This window comes from Podarcis gaigeae, assembly GCF_964106915.1.
Source record: "Podarcis gaigeae genome assembly, chromosome: 2".
NCBI classification, from domain to species: Eukaryota; Metazoa; Chordata; class Lepidosauria; order Squamata; family Lacertidae; genus Podarcis; species Podarcis gaigeae.
This window is the reverse complement of record NC_139679.1, coordinates 92,920,249-92,940,071: the sequence shown is the minus strand read 5'-3', so window position 1 is coordinate 92,940,071 and position 19,823 is coordinate 92,920,249. Positions and strand designations below refer to the sequence as shown.

General features: G+C 40.3%; 1 protein-coding gene across 8 annotated transcripts in view; it reads left to right on the top strand.

The window, feature by feature from the left end:
* Positions 1–19,823, top strand: part of ITPR1 (inositol 1,4,5-trisphosphate receptor type 1) — a 198,376-nt gene that overhangs the window by 91,133 nt on the left and 87,420 nt on the right. For 7 of the 8 annotated variants that reach the window (XM_083722101.1, XM_083722096.1, XM_083722100.1 and 4 more), the window contains 12 exons: positions 1,375–1,510; positions 2,383–2,437; positions 4,146–4,311; positions 4,407–4,577; positions 6,148–6,213; positions 7,314–7,451; positions 8,839–8,964; positions 9,889–10,089; positions 10,796–11,047; positions 11,462–11,587; positions 12,813–12,941; positions 18,536–18,656. In XM_083722101.1, coding sequence (XP_083578227.1) covers positions 1,375–1,510; positions 2,383–2,437; positions 4,146–4,311; positions 4,407–4,577; positions 6,148–6,213; positions 7,314–7,451; positions 8,839–8,964; positions 9,889–10,089; positions 10,796–11,047; positions 11,462–11,587; positions 12,813–12,941; positions 18,536–18,656 — 1,687 coding nt within the window. The remainder of the gene's footprint in view (positions 1–1,374; positions 1,511–2,382; positions 2,438–4,145; positions 4,312–4,406; positions 4,578–6,147; positions 6,214–7,313; positions 7,452–8,838; positions 8,965–9,888; positions 10,090–10,795; positions 11,048–11,461; positions 11,588–12,812; positions 12,942–18,535; positions 18,657–19,823) is intronic. The other variant, XM_083722098.1, reaches the window with a different exon arrangement.

Here is a 19,823-nt window from a genome sequence, read left to right as displayed (position 1 = left end):
TATGTTGTTTGGGGATTTTTCATTCTAGACCATTGTTCTCTTTTTGACAGAATTAGAAATGAATAATTTTTTCACTGGATGGATTGTGTGTAAGCTTTATTGTTTTTTTTAAAAAAATTATCATTAGAAAAAGAATTAATAAACATTGTTGCAGGTATTAACAACAAAATACTAATAACAACTACTAATCGTGAACAGTTGCAAATGTTTAACCCATGCCCTCATTAAAACCAGTTACATTAAAACCATTAAACCAGTTACATTATAACCATTAAAACCAGTTACATACTTTAAAACTTTTCCGTGCAAGGTAACTTCAAATAACCCAGCTCCTATAATACATTGAGCAGTCAGATTGAAATACAGATATTGTTCAGGAGAGTTGGAGCAGAGCAATCCAGTGGAGGTGTTCAGAAAGCTGCAATGCTCCCATGACAGTATTTCTAAGGCTTCGTTTGAGTTCCACTGCAGATCCTATTTTGAAAGCTACGGCTTTGCAATAGGCTGTCTGACATTCAGTGTGCTGTGCATTTTCATCAACCCATCTACCCATCTGGAACTGGGGCAAGGTTTCTGGGTCAGAGTGCATAGCCCTAGGATAACTACTGAAAAAAATATATTATAAATTAGAAGGAAACTGAAACTTTTTGTGTCTGCTCTATAGCCTGTGCTACTCTTAGATAAATGTAATGAGGAAGGGACTGTAGTTCAGTGGATAAAGTACATTTTTTTGAAAGTGGAAGGCCTCAGGTTCATTTTCTGGCATTCTGCAGCTAAAACATCAGGTCATAGGGAACTCTCTGCTCAAAACCCTGAGGAGCTGCTGCCAGTTAGGGTACACAGAACTGGGCTTCATGAGCATTCCCTAGTTATGCTTATACAGATTTATTGCTTAACTTGCTGAAATGTATAAGCATGAACTGAAAGGGTAAAACTGACTGATGCTGCCAATGTGAATTAAAACACATTGGAAATACCCAGAATGACCATCTTCTTATTTTTACTTAGCTACAAGAGGAAAAAAAATCTGCTATATTGTGTTGTTTTGAAAAAGGTGGTATGTGTTTTGTTTTGTGTATGTTTTTGTCTAGACACAATATGCATCTATAATATATAATACAAACTAGACCGGTAGATTTTGGTTTTCATGGCAGGAGTTACTTTCAATATCTAATATATTTTAAATGCATGCTTTAAGCATGTGAAAGGGAAGGTCCTTGCTTTTAAAAACGCAAAATTGTCTGCATGGGACAATGACAATAAAGATATCGTATATCGTATATATCATATATTAAAAAGGGGGAGGTAATGAGTTGTGCTATTGAAGCTTCTTTTTCTTTTTCTTTCTTTTTTAAAACACTATGGAATCATCAGTTCATTTTGAATGTGAGATTGGATTATAGAATCTCATGCCTTCTGTGCATATTTAAACATGAGTTTGATGAAAGCAACGCACAGACACCTGATTCACCTACAGGAAGCAATAACCAAGAAATGCCAAATGTACCAGGTCAGTTACAACATGTTATCTTAAAGTGCTGTGAAAATTTTCTTAGGTGCCGGTATGTGCCACTTGGTATATTCCCTCAATAATGACTTATTGAACCATTTGTGAATAAGAGCAGGAAAACAGCCATTCCATTGTCCATGTGGGTTTAGTTTTTCTTAATTAGGCAAGATACAATAATATGCTATCAAACTATAATAACTTTATTAATTTTGGGAAACACTGCTCTAGACTGTGGATGTCATTAGTTACCTCCACATCTTGGAACCCTGTGAGGAAAATTCCTGTAAAGAAAACCCCGTGAAGAAAATACAAAGGAGGAAGAAAGTACAAAGATTATCAGTATGCATAGTTATTGAGCTTATCCTTTGCACTATTTGTTTCATTTTTAAACTTTTATTTCAAAAAAGAAAGTTTAATAAATAAATCATATGTGCACAGTCTCACACTATGGAAGACATAAGTTCCCTTTGAAACTATGTAAGGTGGAGGCTTCACAAATTGCTATACTGCTCCTCTGGAAAAATCCAAGGCTGCCTTTAAATATTGTGTGTTTGTGTACGGATGCAGGCATAAGTTTGCATGCACACAGTACCCTCACATATTCTACTGTATAGTTTGAAACAGCTTCACACAGTAGTTGCCCATACAACTGAAATGGATGCCAACTGGATTAAATTTATACAATTGGATTGAAAAACAACCTTTTGGATCTTATTTCACAGAGGATTTCCTTGCCTTTCAGCAGAGGAGTCTTACAGTGTAGTTTCTGTGATGGAAAGAATGGTAGCTTGCTTCCTCTGCTCCCCTTAATGAATTTTAAGCTATATTTTCAGCTTGGCATAGAAGACAAAACTGTTTGTTTTCCTTTACAGGAGCTCTTGACTTTGAACACATTGAAGAGCAAGCAGAAGGGATATTTGGAGGCAGGAAAGTAAACTATTGCGATTTGCCTTTGTCTGTTCTGAACTGTATGTGGAACTGCTTCTGGACAGTTGCAGGTCACAGTTCTTCAGAGGAACAAGTCACTTGCACTAATCATTCATGTACCCATTTGCTCATACACTAATTGTTACTTTAATTACCATGAATGAGTTAAAAGAATTATCCATGTATGTTTCCTAAGGTACTTACTAAACGAGAGGACAGACCGATGTAAACTGTATTCTTGCAGCTATGGTTTCATTGTCTGTCCCCCTCCCCTGCACACAGTGGGTGGGGGTGTCTGTTTGTGGGGTGTGTGGGTGTTAAGAATACCATACAGCAGAGCAGGGGTGTGATACAGTATAGCAGATGCTTGTGCAACAAGACATCTCCTTCCTCTCCTCCCTGCTTCAGGTCCCAGTGCAACCCCAGAATCTGCCCAAGAGCATTGTGGGGAACCCCCTGGAACAGATGTAGGGGCTGGAGGGGAAAGAATAAAAACTGGGTATCCTGTTGTACAACAGATTTTGGTGGTGCAAGCAAGCAGCCATTGCTAAATGTCACCCAGAATATTTAATGGGATAGATACGTTCTCCTAAAATGAAGAAGAATGTAAATCAAAGAAATATACTTTTAACTGATGGGAGGAGGAGAGTTTGCCAATGACTGGGTAGCACTGCCAGGTCAGACAGCCTTGCTAGTGTTTGCTGTTAGGGGAAAAATAACTTTTTTAAAAATAATGTTTTCAGAATGGCAAAAGGGGAGAAGACTTTGCAGAATCCAAGGTGTTAGCTGTGGAGGGAAGCCTGGAGAAAGAGTGACTATGATGAGGGCTGCTCTTTTAAAAAAGTGTCTATATCAGGGATGTTGCTGGACTACAACTCCCATCATCCTTGATCACTGGTCATGCTTGTTGGGGTTCATAAGAGTTGGGAGTCCAGAAACATCTGAAAAGCCACAAATCTCCCACCTTGGTCTAGATTAGTTAGAGAAAGGTAAATACTTTTTTTAGGGTGTTGCTAAGTTTCAAGAGAATAAATGAGGAGGTGAAGTGCTCGCAGTGCTGAGATCGTGGTGGTGAGTTGGTGAGATTGCTGCATTACAGGGAGTTGGACTAAATCAGTGGTTCCCAAACTTTTTTTGGCCATGCCCCACTTAAGCATCTCTAAAATCCTGACCCCCCCCCCCGTGACATATAATTTTTATTATTCAGAAAGTGAACTCCATATGGAGGAAGCCTAAAAGGCCATTAACGTTGGCCATGTTGGGAACCATGGGACTAGATGATCCTCTGGGTCCCATCCAACTCCACAGTTTTATGATTCTAATATGAAAAAGGGTGCCCTTCCTCCATTGCCACTGGTAGCTTACACTGTACAGTGATACCTCAGCTTTTAAACTTAATCCGTTCCGGAAGACTGTTCTGAAACATTCAAAAACCGAAAACTCGATAGCTGACAGCTAGGCCTCAGGATCTTACACTCAGTGGAAGCTGCGTGGCTTGTTCGACTTTGAGGCGTGTTCGTCAACGGAGACGTTCGAAAACCCAGGTACCACTGTATTTGAATTTGAATTTGTGGTGGTTTCTGGTTCCTTTCCCAACATCAGATAGACTAACACAGTTATGGAAGCTGCCTGGAAGTTCTTAAGTGGAACCATTTCCTCCCCATCCCCCCCACCTCAATTTTACTCTGTATATTTTTATTATTTTCAGTGAAGAGAATACACCGCTGGATTTGGATGATCATGGTGGCAGAACTTTCCTTAGAGTATTACTCCATTTAACCATGCACGACTACCCTCCTCTCGTGTCTGGAGCCCTTCAGCTACTCTTTAGGCACTTTAGTCAGAGGCAAGAAGTCCTTCAGGCCTTTAAACAGGTAAATGTAGCGTTCTACACTGTCCACACTTTCACTCTAAATTTGTGTGATGATGCAAGGGTGTTATGCAACTAATGGATTGCGATTCATGTAAGGTCCAACTGCTTGTCACCAGCCAAGATGTGGACAACTACAAGCAGATAAAGCAAGATTTGGATCAGTTGAGATCAATTGTGGAAAAATCCGAACTCTGGGTGTACAAAGGCCAGGGACCTGATGAAACGATGGATGTAACGACAGGAGAGAATGAACATAAGAAAAAGGAGGTAAGAATAGCTTTTCTTTGTTGCATTGTCGGCGTAACGTAGTGGTCAAGAGCAGGAGAGTTCAAATTTCATCTCAGCCTGAAGCTATATAAAGTAATGGTGGCTTTGGGGCAAATTGCTTTCTTGCAGTCTTCATTTTGTGTGCTACCCTATGCTCCAGAACAATGTCATTGACTAACTCAGATGGCTTTTGTGAAGGTTGACTGGGTTGATGAACATGAATAACATGTCAATGTTGTACACAACCTTAAAAGTATTATATTTTAAACATAAGTTCTAAAAGACTTTAGCAAAGTTATGCTAGAATCATAGTTTTATCATTTTGATTTCCCTCTCTTCTCCTCCCACCCCTCTCACCGTCTTCTTACACCTTTGTTGTTGTTGCTGCTGTTTTCTCTTTCCACAGTTTATGTTTATTCCCCCTGCTCCCGGCCAGTTGTATCGTTGTTCATGTTTGTGCAATATATTATTAAAGCTACATTTACATATTTATTCATTTTTAATTCATGGGAATCCTGAAAATTTCCTCTAAGAGGTTTCTTGGTCTGTTTCCCAGCTGCTTTTAACCCTAAAATCGGATTGTCTCCTTTTTTGTTCCATTCATCATGTTATATATGCCTCCTCTAACCTCCGTCCCCTGTCCCTATGCCTCAACCACCTCTTCCATAGGTATTCACATTAAACTGAAATTTAGAATAAAAGACCAATAACGCAGTGTACATATGTGTAATATCTCCTCACTGTTTACTTGCAAGCAGTACCACTAATCATATTGTGCCTTTAATGTAATGTATTTTTTTGAATGCTGCAGTTATATTATTGTGCTGCTATAAGATTTATCCATTTAAATGAATTGGGTAGGGGGCCTTAGGTAAATAGCACGAGTGTGTGACTTGATAATTTGTGAAGACTCACTATAGAAATACCTGTTAGCATTTCACTCCTCTGTAGCTGGATGTGTGATTGTTACATCACATGTCAGTGTTTACTTTCTAGGCTTGGAAAGTATGAGAACGGAAGTCAGTCTTATCTCTCTTCCACTGTGCTGTACTTTTGTACTTCCTTTCTCTCTCTCTCTCTCTCTTGGAGAAGAAGTGAGAGGACGCCATAGTTACTTTGTCCTGTATATATTGCTTAATAAATCACTTAGAGTGCTTACACTCACACTCCACAATCGTTTCTGCTATACTCTGCTGAATGAGCATGCACATGTCTTTTGATATGTGCCACTTGTGTGCATCGGAACTGATTTGTGAATGTCCCGGGCTGCGCTTCATCAGGAAGATGCCCGGAGAGGCCTGTCTCATTCCGGGGGCTGCATGTGCCCCCCAGGCGTGTTCCGACAATACCGCTGTTAAGTTTGTGTTAAAACTGAATATTGGTGAAGGGAGAAAGGTTGGTAGAAGTTTTAAAACTTCTGGAGAGTTTTTGGTGCGAAATAGCTGCTAAAATTTGTACTACAGTGGTACCTCGGGTTAAGTACTTAATTCGTATCACTGTAATGATCACCAGAATTGGGGGTGGGGAGGAGGGGAATGTAATAAATTAATAAATCTTGCTTGTCCCCTAGGAAGGCCACAGCAAATCGCGGAAACCCGAAAGCACTAGTAGCTATAATTACAGGGTGGTCAAAGAGGTAAGACTCATCCTTTCCCAGCTGCCCATTACTTTTGCCTTCTTCTTCTTTTCTATGAGTTGAGGAATGCTATGAATATATACCATGCACCTTTACCTGTCTGAATATAGAATATTCCTTGCCTCCTAGAAGATAATAGGCCTCTGCACACAAAGAGCTCTGTGCATATACTGGAGCCTTTGTATGCCAAATGAGTTGTTGGATCACAGCACCTGGGTGTATAGTATGTATAATAACTCGATTTAATGAAATCATTAAAATCTCATAGTGCTATGGACTAGACTAATGAAGTACAGACAGTTAATGTACGTGTTAATGATTTATATAATGCATGCACTAAAATGTACTCAAAGTGCGAGCTTTAAAATAATCTACACAGGTTTACCACTGGTTTTTAGAAGGAAAGTAAGAAGAACCTTATGCAACATTGTTGTATAATTTCCACGGACAGTCTTTCAGTCTTAACATTAATTCTAGGGTTATATTCAGGGTCGCGTGTGAATGAAAGAAAAGCTACATGAGGTATAAATTAGGCAAAAGAATCAACTTTGTCCACAGCATTCTGCTTCTTTTGGTCCTTTTGGAAAGGGCAAGGAAGTTGTGTGATGCAAAGAAGGCTTGATCCCTATATAATGGAAATAATACTTACTGACATGAGAGTTTTGCCTGGCGTTGTCTAAACCAGCCTCTCTCTCCCCCCCCCCCCCACCTACAAGTGTTTTGGATTGAATCTCCCATTAACTCCAGTCAGCATGGCCAACAGGAGTCGTAGTCTGAAACATCTGGAAGGCACCATAAGACTTGTCATTGTAGCACTTAAAGGCTGACACTCATTTTCCTTGGTAAAGGAAAGCCAAGATACCTTAGCCAGTGCCAGTTTCCTGTACATGCATGATGCAATACATGTCATCCAAACGTAATTGCTGTGTCAGTTGCATGCAACATGGTGTTCACATTTTTGTCTTTATCTCCTTAATTTCATTCTGCTTGTTTAATGTTATTCTGTGATAATGTTATTGAAAGCGAGCTTTTCCTCCAGCCTGTCTGGGGGAAAAAACATTAGTATGTCATCTGGCTCTAAAAGAAATGTGTTTCTGCAGATTTTGCTTCGACTTAGCAAGCTTTGTGTACAAGAAAGCATCTTGGTCAGGAAAAGCCGGAAGCAGCAACAGAGGTTGCTCCGAAACATGGGAGCTCACACTGTGGTCCTGGAGCTCTTACAGATCCCGTATGAGAAAGTGAGGTTTGCATGCATCAGTTACTTTACAATCCATCAACAAACCACTAAAGTGTCTTTAGATCTTCCTAAAAGTTGTCTCTTACAAGTTGCATTGAACATCAAAGGAGCAGTTGCTAAATATTCATGTCTTAAGGAATAATTCATTTGTTTTGGGTTTATTGAAGCAGTTTCATACATTAATTATTGCAAGGACGAACAAATTAGGAACTAAGGTTTATATAGTCTTTCCTGGCTGTCTCAAGGAGGCACTAGGCATAACATTACAAAGGTGCCCCCAAGGTTTCTAAGTTTCTCTTGTACAAATTCTTCATAAGTCAGCTGAGGACTTTCCAAACCTTTTTACTGTGGAAAGACAAATTGAAGCTGTATAGTTCACACAGTGGTCATTATTCTAAGTCACAGCAACAAGTTGGTTTACCTGCTTTAAATGTCCTTATAAAAGGGCAATATGCTGTATCTGCTTCCAGAATGGTCAGTCAGATGAAGATAATGGAGGCACATGTTGCTGTGGTTCAGAATGGGGGGGGGGGAGCATATGTATTCCATTTTTAGTCTCGGAAATTCTCTAGTCCACGCAAAAAAAAAGCATTGTGCTGGAGAAAATGAGAAGGAAGGAGATTTGTGCCTCCTTAGGCAAGGAGTCTGGACTCATAATTTTTTTTGGGGGGGGGGGGTAAAACAGGAGGGAAGCAAACATAGCAGCCCTACAAGTATTTTAGTTAAGAAGCAGAAAAATAAAAATAATGCAACTAGTTCTGGCTGATATTTCAAGGCATATTGTTATAGATCCTAATCCTAATCTGACACACTGCTTGAGATGTAAAGGTAAAGGTAAAGGATCCCTGACCGTTAAGTCCAGTTGTGAATGACTCTGGGGTTGCGGCGCTCATCTCGCTTTACTGACCGAGGGAGCCGACGTTTGTCCGCAGACAGCTTTTCCAGGTCATGTGGCCAGCATGACTAAGCTGCTTCTGGCGAAACCAGAACAGCGCACGGAAATGCCATTTACTTTCCCACCAGAGCAGTACCTATTTATCTACTTGCACTTTGATGTGCTTTTGAACTGCTAGGTGGGTAGAAGCTGGGACCAAGCAACAGGAGCTCACTCCTTCGTGGGGATTCAAACCGCCGACCTTCTGATCAGCAAGCCCTAGGCTCAGTGGTTTAGACCACAGTGCCACCCGCGTCCCCATTTAAACATTACAAAGCCTTAAAAAACTTTAAGATTGGCTCAATTTATCCCAGTTTGCAGCATGCTTTAAAAAGAGAATGAGAATACTGGTATTTTGAAATTAGAACTGAGCAGACAGGTCAGTTTGCTTAAGCACCTTGTAAATCAATTTAACTTTAATTTATTCTGGAGCACTTGTGCCTTATATTTCCAGGCTGAAGATACAAGGATGCAGGAGATCATGAAGCTCGCCCATGCGTTCCTGCAGAACTTCTGTGCTGGCAACCAACAGAACCAAGCATTGCTCCACAAGCATATAAATCTGTTTCTCAACCCTGGGGTAAGAAGTTAAATTAAAAATATAGAAAAGAATGCAAACCTTTTCCTGATTGGGGGCTGTAACCAGAGTTACTTGAGTGTGGAAATCCTCTTTTGCAAAGCAGCTTCCCACACCCCCCCCCTGCCCTGCTTACTGCCACCCCCTGTGTTCTCCAGAAGCTCTCCTGGGGGCTGCTTCTCGTTTTCCAAGCTGCTTTGTTTAATTTCTTACAAGCCCATCACCACAGCTATGGCATTTCGGCACTTTACAGTCTTTTCATGAGTTTTCCAAATTTTCAGCAGGACTATCATTCATTAGACAGAGTGGGACAGTCATCTCAGGCAGCAAGGCTGTTCTTTAACCCCTAAACTATTTCTGCTGATCTCAGGTGCATGGAGGACAGTGTCCTTTCCCCAGTGTTGTAGTGAGATTGTGCTTCTGTATGTGGAGGGGTGGGGGAGGAAATACATAATAAGTTGGAAGGAATGAGATGTCTTGCATGTGCATTGCACAACTTATGCTCCTTATGCACTACAGCTTACAGTGCAGCCTGCCTTTTTTTTCTTCTTTCTACTGGTTTGCTGGAACTGCAAAAAACAGGGAAAGTTGTAGTGTACCTGGAAGGCCACAATACATTGCTGCTAAGTTGCTTTTGGCATGGTGTACGCCTATTGCGGGGGGTTTTCTAAGGAAAAAGAGAGTTCAAGCAGTTCAGGGACAAAGGAAAATAGCCTCTAAATACTTCTGTGTCAATATGTTCAGAATGCCTGATTTCTGAATCTTCTCTGACCAAACTCGCCTTCCATCAGCTTGCTTTCGGAAGTTTGTCTGTTAGCACTAAATCTACTGTTCTGCTCTAATATGCATTCCCTAAAAGCTTCCAAATGTTGTAGTGTTGACTTTGTCAGGATTCACGTTTTTCTCTACTACTGTCCCTTTTAATAGATCCTGGAGGCTGTAACGATGCAACATATCTTCATGAATAACTTCCAGCTATGCAGCGAGATTAATGAGCGGGTGGTTCAACACTTTGTGCACTGTATTGAAACTCATGGACGGAATGTCCAGTACATTAAGTTCCTGCAGACAATTGTTAAGGCCGAAGGAAAGTTCATTAAGAAGTGCCAGGATATGGTCATGGCTGAGGTGAGAAGGCTGTGTATACATATTTGTGAGCATAAAATCAGCCTGAGGAAAATCCATGCAAGGAGTGCACAGGCACTGCTGCCTAGGTGTCAGCATTATGAAACTTCAGATTAATTGCATTGGCTGTCTCCAACAAAGTTGGAATTGAATTCTTTATTTTCTGGTGTTGCCGTTTGCACATAGGTGGGGAGGATGTATTTATTGCTAACTCAGGAAATATCTGAGCAGTGTACAGTAATATGTATGCAATAACACATGAAGCACAGTTTAAAAAAAAAAATAACAAAATGGTTAGCTAATCAGGAACATTTTATTAGGAAGTCTCTTATTAAAGAAATTTGCATGTCACCATCACCAATGTCCGGCAGCGAAATGAAAGACTTTGATTTAATCCATCATTTCATTATATTAACTAGCTGGTTCTTTTCTGTTTACCCTCAATCTGGTTACATTGTAGTTGTGTATGTTTTGAAAGTTTGTAGCTTGCACCAGTCTGGTGCTTTAGTGGTGGCTTATAAATTTAGGAAATGAGTAAATAAGCAATCAAAACAAACATCATAAAGTGCTTTGTACACTGATAGAGCTGTAGAAATCATTAATCTTCAGACAGAGATAGCATGCATGTTGGTGCATATGAAAACTTAATTACTTTACATTTTCTCTGTTTTGTATGTTTAATGGGACAATAATGCTATTCTTTTGCCAGCTTGTCAATGCGGGGGAAGATGTCCTTGTTTTCTACAATGACAGGGCCTCTTTTCAGACACTAGTGCAGATGATGAGATCAGAACGGGACAGGATGGATGAAAACAGTGCTCTAATGTATCATATCCATTTAGTTGAGCTGTTGGCTGTTTGCACTGAGGGCAAAAATGTCTACACAGAAATCAAGTGCAATTCTCTCCTCCCTTTGGATGACATTGTTAGGGTGGTGACCCATGAGGACTGCATACCTGAGGTGAGGTTCTGTCCATCGTCCTTTCTTCCCCTTCCTCTCTCATTCAGAGGTCTCATCCAAATAACTCTCTGGTCACTTTTATCTGTCACTCAAATTTAAGGACCTGCTGCTCCCTGACAAGTTTTCTAAGAGGGGCTTATGTAAGTCGGCGGAAGGATTCCAAGTTAGCTTTTAAGTATAGAACTTTATAATAAATTCAAAACCTACCTATAAAACAATCGTTTTGCCACATTAACCTCACAGTGGTTGTCAGTATCCCTATAATACTGGGGGGAAACTACAGAAGCAGGGTTAAATCCTGTTCACTGCAGATTATTCTTGTTATCAGCAGAACAATTAACTTTATTATTAGAGATAATTTGATGGCAAGTCATTACTAAGGTTTTCTTATTGCCTGTGTTTTCCTGTCGGCAGGTTAAAATTGCCTATATAAATTTCCTAAATCATTGCTATGTAGACACAGAAGTTGAAATGAAAGAGATTTATACAAGCAATCACATGTGGAAGCTCTTTGAGAATTTCCTCGTTGACATCTGTAGGGTAAGTGTTTTCAATATTTGGAAATATTAAAAAAGCTGAGTGACACAAAGCACCCATAACTGACTGCTAATCACATCACATCATATAGTTAACACTCATGAAGGTAATATCCATTGCCTTAGTTTCATACATTTTCATTCATCCATGGCTATAGGATTCAATGATAATGATGATGCATAAAGGTAAAGGTAAAGGTACCCCTGCCCATACGGGCCAGTCTTGACAGACTCTGGGGTTGTGCGCCCATCTCACTTAAGAGGCCAGGGGCCAGCGCTGTCCGGAGACACTTCCGGGTCACGTGGCCAGCGTGACATCGCTGCTCTGGCGAGCCAGAGCTGCACACGGAAACGCCGTTTACCTTCCCGCTAGTAAGCGGTCCCTATTTATCTACTTGCACCCGGGGGTGCTTTCGAACTGCTAGGTTGGCAGGCGCTGGGACCGAGCAACGGGAGCGCACCCCGCCGCGGGGATTCGAACCGCCGACCTTTCGATCGGCAAGCCCTAGGCCACCCGCGTCCCGAATGATGATGCATAGCCATAGCTAATTATATGTACAGAGCACATCTGCACATGCCTTGAAGGCTCTTCACATAGTCAAGGTTCCTAGCACTTTAGTCCTTCTCACTCTTGGGTTGCTTCTAGCTGTAACAAAATAAAGTATTGAAATTAGGGGGGAAATTCTCTGTTCTCTTGACTCTTCGTTAGAATTTGTGGGAACTTCTTCCTTAGTTCATGTTGCTACAGTGTTGTACAAATGCTGCATACAACAAAATGTTGCAGAGTTTATTCTCCCTCCTAAAATGAGCGTTTCTGTTTGGATCTTCAGCTGGCCACTCCCTTTAAGTAGAGAGCATTCTATTCTCTCCCACCCTCACAATCCAATTTCACTTTCTATTCCATGACCACAGAACACGCTCTGTCCTCAACGGGCTGTTTTCTTTTGCTGCCTCAGGTTCCCCCTCTTCTTTTTGCAAACCTTGAAGTTCCCTTGAGAATTGAGATATCTCACATTTGTCAGTGGCACAATTTTTACTATAGTCCTGGTATCACTCGTTACTATCAGGAATGATGTATCACTTGAGTTTATGTCTAGTACAGTCTGTGGTATTTCAGAAAGTGCATATCGCAATGATATTAGCTTGCATTTGTTGGGGAATTATCATTATTGTATAGGGTTTTGTTTTTGTTTTTATTCTGTTTTGTTTTAATGTGAATTGTTTTCCAGACTTGCAACAACACCAGTGACAGGAAGCATGCAGATTCTGTATTAGAGAAGTATGTGACTGAAATTGTGATGAGTATAGTTACCACTTTCTTCAGTTCCCCATTCTCAGATCAAAGCACAACTCTGCAGGTAAGAAACCAAGAAGAATCATTTACACCCACACACAAACATATTTTGTTCTACTATTTACTATTTGTTCCACCTGTGAAGCAGAACAGCCTTTGTGCATCAGACTAGAACACCAACTTGAGTTTGAAAACGGTGGTGTCTTCTGATAGTGTTTCTCTGTGGTTAACTTTACGGCAGTGAACCTTACAAAAGCGGTGAGTCCATTGCTTCGGTCTTTTCTCATTTCCCTAAAAGTGTGGGGGTGTGGGAGCTTCCTGCTCGTCTCTAGTACTCATTTAGTAATGCTGGAGTATGGGAAAGTCCCTGGAAAACAGGAACAATTTGACACATTTCCCCTCCATGCAGACTGTGTGCATGTTTCCTGTGATTGCCCCAGTCCCCATGACTGAGACATGTACTGCTTCCTATCAAGTTGAGCATTCTGTTTCCTATAATGGGCAACCATATGCCTGTGGGAAACCAACAACCAGCTCAGGGAGGCATTAGCCCTCTCATACTGCTGTTCCCAGCAACTGGTATTCAGAGGCATGCTGAGGTAGAATATTAGCCATAGTTACTAGTAACCATTGATAACCCTCCATGAACTTGTCTTGTCCACTTTTGAAGTTGGATGGCTGTCACCACATCAGAAAATTTTGCCTGTTCCAAATCTCCCACCATTCACCTTGGAATCTCCAGATGGTAAAGTGGTCTATAAATAGGAAAAATGTAATTTAGCTTCATTGGATGAGCCCAGTTCTAGTACAGTAGTACCTTGGGTTACAGATGCTTCAGGTTACAGACTCCACTAACCCAGAAATAGTACCTCAGGTTAATAACTTTGCTTCAGGATGAGAACAGAAATCGCACAGCGGCGACGGGAGGCCCCGTTAGCTAAAGTGGTACCTCAGGTTAAGAACAGTTCCTGGTTAAGAAAAGACCTCCAGAACGAATTAAGTTCTTAACCCGAGGTACCACTGTACCACTGAAAGAGCGGGTAGGGAGGACTTCTCTCTATCCATTTTCTCAACACCTTGCTCCTGGTAAACTGAGAAGCTCTATACATTGTAATATTTGGTGTGAATTTCTCTAGGTCCTTAATCACTTTGATTGCCCTTTTCTACACCTGTCCCAGCATTATAAAAAAAGATTAGGGCCAACATAAAGTGAACATTCATGGAATGTTTATGTTGACCCGTGCCTTTTAGTCCTGAACAATGTCCTCTTAGGGTGAGGTGGCGCAGAAAAATTCAATATCATATTTTATGAAACAAAAAACGAGTCAAATAATATATTTTTTGCTTTATGCATGGCATAACTAATCAATATTATAATAGCAATCAAAAGAACCATTGTAGTTAGAAGATAACAAGAATATAATGACTTGAGTAAAAAAATGGGTTTTGTATCATTCTGCCCCACCTACGGGGCACTTTGATACATTGGATGGGGCACTTTGATACAAAGTGTAAATTTTATGAGAATGGTAACTATTTACAAAAATTTAATGAAAAAACAGTTTTTATTGTGAGAGGTCATAATCAGCCTTATAATTTGTTACTTAAAATCTAAATAACGTATCAAAACCAACAGTGTTTCACACATATCATAGACTTTGTGGTTTTCTTAACAAAACATCAAAACTTGTATTTAAAAAAACTTGTATTTAAAAAAAACTTTGAAAAAACTTTAAAAAGTATAAGAACTCACATTAGATCATAAAAAATAGTAATTTAAACAAAATTCTTATAAGAAATAAGATAATTACTTAATGTTTAGCTTCTATTGCACATTATATCCACTGAAGTCAATAGAAAAAGTACAAAGAGATGATGTTTGAGATGTGCCCTTTGAGAAATTCAGTTTTGGCAACTGCAAAACAACATCCTTGAAATCAGCGCTTGCCTTATCTTCTACAATGGGGAAGACAAACATAAACAATCTTGGTTTTTTCCTGAGATATGACATTTGAAAATCGGTCATATTATATTTAGAAATGACTTTGGCCCCGTAGTAAACAACAGTTTTCTTTCTTTTCAAATTTAATGAGTAGGAAATCTCCAACATTTATATTTTCAGGATTGGGAACATCAAAATTTATATCCTCATCTTTTGGAAAACAGAATAACTAGTTTAGAGATTTCATGCAAAATTGTATATTGGGGCACTATTGTACACTAGCGGGGCACTTTTATACGTATCAATGTGCCCCGTTTCTTAGTGTATCAAAGTACCCCAATGGACATTTTCAAAAAACTAACGCTTATTAATAAAACCACTGAATTTATTTAAAAATCACGTGTAAGCCTGATTACTGAGTGGAATAACTCAGTATTTGGTATTTTTAAATCTTAACTAAACGACATAAAACAGCGTTGGAACACTTTTACATTTCACGTACTTTTCTAGTTGGCTGCACTAAAAACACACCTACTCTCATCAAACGCCAACAGCTAACTGGCGGGCAGCGTATTGTATTCGCACATGTATAGACACATTTTAATGATGTCACGATACAAATAACGTTTCTCAAAATTGAAATGTTGCTGGTGTATCAATGTGCCCCATGCATCAATGTGCCCCGCCTCACCCTACATATAATCCCTCAAGACTAATGCGCAGGGGGTGGCAGAAAGCCTCATTCTTCCCCTGTCTTCCTTTGTACCATTTTTTGCACGACTGACTTTTTCCTCCTTCCAGAGAGCTGTGTGGCAGCCTTGACAGCTGCTCATCGGCTTCTGTCACAATAGCAGCGAATGGCTGAATTCAGTGACACTTTAATAGTAGAGGAAACTTTCCGAGTATCTGTCATTAGTCCTCTAAATAGTTTTTCATATGGTGCCTTGTGGGTGGTTTACTATTCACTACACCCACCCCCCACCAAATGCTTCAGTTTTCACATTTTGCAGTGGCTATTGGAAACTCATTCAAAAACATGGCTAGGTTTATGTTTGGAGTTCATTGCATTCTGGGGATTTGAGCAATACTGGCAGATTAGCAATTGGGATGCATCTGCTGGGTATATGCTGATATGCAGCTGCCATAGACACTGTTGTGGATCACTTTGTGCATTGGATGTAGAACCATTTCTATCTAAACCAGAGAGAATTGTGAGAGATATTGCATTTGGAGAGGTTAAATTGAATCAATTTGTCCATGCAACTGTTTTGGGATTGTGCCTGTCAATGGATCCTATAGAAATACAGGGACTTTTCCCATAGTTACGCCAGGAAAATTGATACTGTCCCCATGTCAGTGGCGTAGCATGGGTTGTCAGCACCCGGGGCAAGGCAAGTAATTTGCACCCCCTAACCTGTGGATTTGCGCCCCCTAACCCTAACCCCCAGATGTTGCGCCCGGTGCGGCCGGCCCCCCCTGCACCCCCCACGCTACGCCACTGCCCCATGTTGAAATGGAGAGGAAGATGTGATGGCTTGAAAGTCTGTCCACGAGTGCTTGAGCTTAACCTGAAATAACATGGATGGCTGTATTTAAATTGACTTCTCTCTAATGTAACTGACAGTTTTAGTTCATGTGGGTAATGACTGCTTTTATTTCCTGCCTGTGCTCTTTCAAAATACATTTCCCCCTTCTTTTCTCTAATACTTTTTACATACTCTCTCCATATAACAGCAATCAGTCTTTGCCAAACTAAAAGAGGTACTTTTTGGAAGCTCCTGATCTGCTTTAGTTTCTGTGTTAGTGTCACTAACTTCCATTAGCTAGTTGAGATGCTTAAGATGTAGATAATAGGTATAATAGATATTACTATTTATTAATTGGTTCTTTTTCTACTATTGGTAGGCTTGTCTACACATCCCTGGAAAATCTTCCTTTTGGGGTTGTTAGTCCTTGCTAAAATACAGAGCTTGAACAAAATTACTACTCCTGCTCTACAACACAGTAATTACCGTATTTCCCCCTCTATAACACGCAGATTTTTTCTCCTAAAAAGGAAGGGGAAATGTCTGTGCGTGTTATTGAGCGAATGTGTGGTCCCTGGAGCCAAATGGCGCGAGGGGAGGCAAAATAAATCAGGCAAAAATCAAATTGCGCGTCTCGGAGAAGGGAAACCTGAAAAGAGGAAGCGGCTGCTTTCCTGCATTCTGCCTCAGGGTCTTACTGCCCACCCTTCTCTGTTTCGTTGCTGTGTTTGCTCAAACGGAACAAAGAGCAGGGAAAGCCCCTCCCCTCCAGGCAAGCAGAGGGGAAAGCAGAGTGTCCTTCCTTACTCTCTGTGCTCTGGTGCTGCTGAAAACATGCAGGTGGGGGAGGGAGAGAGAGAGAGAGAGAGAGAGAGAGAGAGAGAGAGAGCGCTAGCTGGCTGGCTTGGGTGCTTGGGTGGGGGGAAAATTTTGCCTTTCTTTCCTCCCTCCCGTTAATTCCCTCTCCTGCATTCTTAGCCAGCTGCTTCTCTGCACACCCCTCTCATGCTCCTTTTCCCTTCTTTGTTTTTCCTTCCCTCCCCACTTAAAATGTGGTTACAAAGCATGGATCCACATGGATCCTCAGGATCTTTGCATTGGGTCACCCCAAATTCACCATCAGATCACATAGCACGTCCATGGCTACAGCCTGCACCAAGAAAATCACTCACCCACTGTTGCCTGAGGCTGCAATGGTGCAAAAACGTGGTTACAAAGCATGGATCCACAGAAATTCTCAGGATTTTTGTATTGGGTCACCCCAAATTCACCATCAGATCACATGTCTGTAGCCACAGCATGAAGCACAAAAATGATACATCCACTGTTTCATTCAGAATGTTTTTTCCCTTGTTTTCCTCCTCTAAAAACGATGTGCGTGTTATGGTCAGGTGCGTGTTATAGAGCGAAAAATACGGTATATTACTGGTTTAGGAAATGTCAGTCATGGGTGAGTTCTGATTATCTCGGGGTATCCAGCCTATCCATAGTGGAAAAATATTACAATATATTCCTGTATCTCTTTGTTCCACACCAGTTGGTTATGTTGCTTTCAACCCTGAAGCTAGGAATGTAGATTTTAGAGACATTTAAAATATATAACATATTTTTCTGTGTATAAGACTATATTTTTTCCTGAATTTTTGAAGTTTAAAGTAAGGGGCCATCTTATACACGGATAGTGCATAGTGCATTTTCTTAATTTTGAAAAAATCTCTTAATTTTGGAAAAATATGGTAAGTTGTGTTCCAGAACGATCAAAATAAAAATAATTAAGGAACACTTTTAATTGTGCAATAGAGCTTTAAAATTTTCTTCATCCTTCGTTAAGTTTTAATAACATTATAGAGCCACCTGCTGGTCAGTTGTAAATTTAATTACTTTTTTCTTCGTAAATTCTTTAAAAAAAATGTTTTTTCTATCTTTTCCTTTATCAAATTAGCATGTGCTGAGCATATCCTAGTTAAACTTGATCATCAAAATCAGTCACAATCTTTTTACTGTTTTACAATGCATATGTAGCTCAGATGCTCAATTTGGTTTTGCTTTCAAAGTGTCTTTGGACTCCTGAACAAACCCACTAGTTTGCTTAGCATCCTGACAGACCCCTTAGTCTGTCCAAATATAAGAAGAAGCTTTTGGAACTGTTCCCCTGCCTCAGACTTATGCTTGTGTGTGTGCTTGTTTCAGACTCGCCAGCCTGTATTTGTGCAGCTCTTGCAAGGTGTGTTCAGAGTGTATCACTGCAACTGGCTCATGCCTAGCCAAAAAGCATCAGTGGAAAGCTGTATCAGAGTACTTTCAGATGTAGGTAAGAAAACTGTGTGCATGCATTTAAACATAATCTATGCAACATCTGTTACTTTATATTACATCAGTGCTTATCAGAACATCGGTTGAGTGGCAGCAGAAGCGCTCCAAGGTCCATCTTCTCCCCTTCCCTCCACTATTTTTATAGTGGTTCAAGTGATACCTTTTATTGAGACAATTTGTACTGATGAGTCTAGGAGCCTTTTAAGATTTACAGGCCAAGTTCTGGGCAATCTCAAATTTTACTGCCCTTAGCAATAATAGCAAGTCCAATAAAATACATAATTTGAACTGTTGTTGGTTACAAAGACAGAGATCAGGCACACAACACACATGAGATATTCAATTTCTAGTTGGTTTTTGAGATGTGGCTGGCTTTAGTCCCAAGGCATGTGGGACAATAAGCAGATCTGGAGTACCATCACTTAATAAAGTGGTCCTGAAGTTGCCTGGCAAGCTCTTGTCAGTCTGAAAGAACAAACAGACTTTCTTACTAAACAGATAAATGAGGGATGAAATAACCATGCCCTACTTCGAATACTCTCTATATTTAGATGACACTATTTTGCCATTCTAAACCTTCTACAAATTTTTATGCATACAAGCCATGACTTTTTATTAGGCTGTTTTTGTTTTTGTTTTAACCTTATCACTCAGCTATCCAGGCTGACTTGTCTCTCTTGGTTACTGGTGGATGTTCTTCGTAGACCAAAACAGCCCTTCCATGTAATTGCTGCTGTATGCAAAATATACATATGTTCAGGGTACATACAAAATATTTTTCTTTGCCCTTGCTAATACCTGGTTTCTCATGTGCTGATTGATGTATATCAATGATGTATATATTGGTGCAATTGATTGGATTTGTCATCAGATTCAAATAATGTCTATTTCTATTGATTTTTTTTTAAAAAAAAATGACACCTGAATTCACATACTTGCTCAGGCATTCATTGGCTTAAATCAGCTTCATGCTGGTGTGTAAACTTTGTTGAGTAAAGAACTATTTGCTGGTTCCTGAAACTGGTTTGAGGCCACATCCATAATTGGTAAAAGCTGAATTTCATTGTGTGCTACGGATGCATGACCTGACCTGACGCAGAAAGATTAGGTCAGGGGTCAGCAAACTTTTTCAGCAGGGGGCTGGTCCACTGTCTCCCAGACCTTG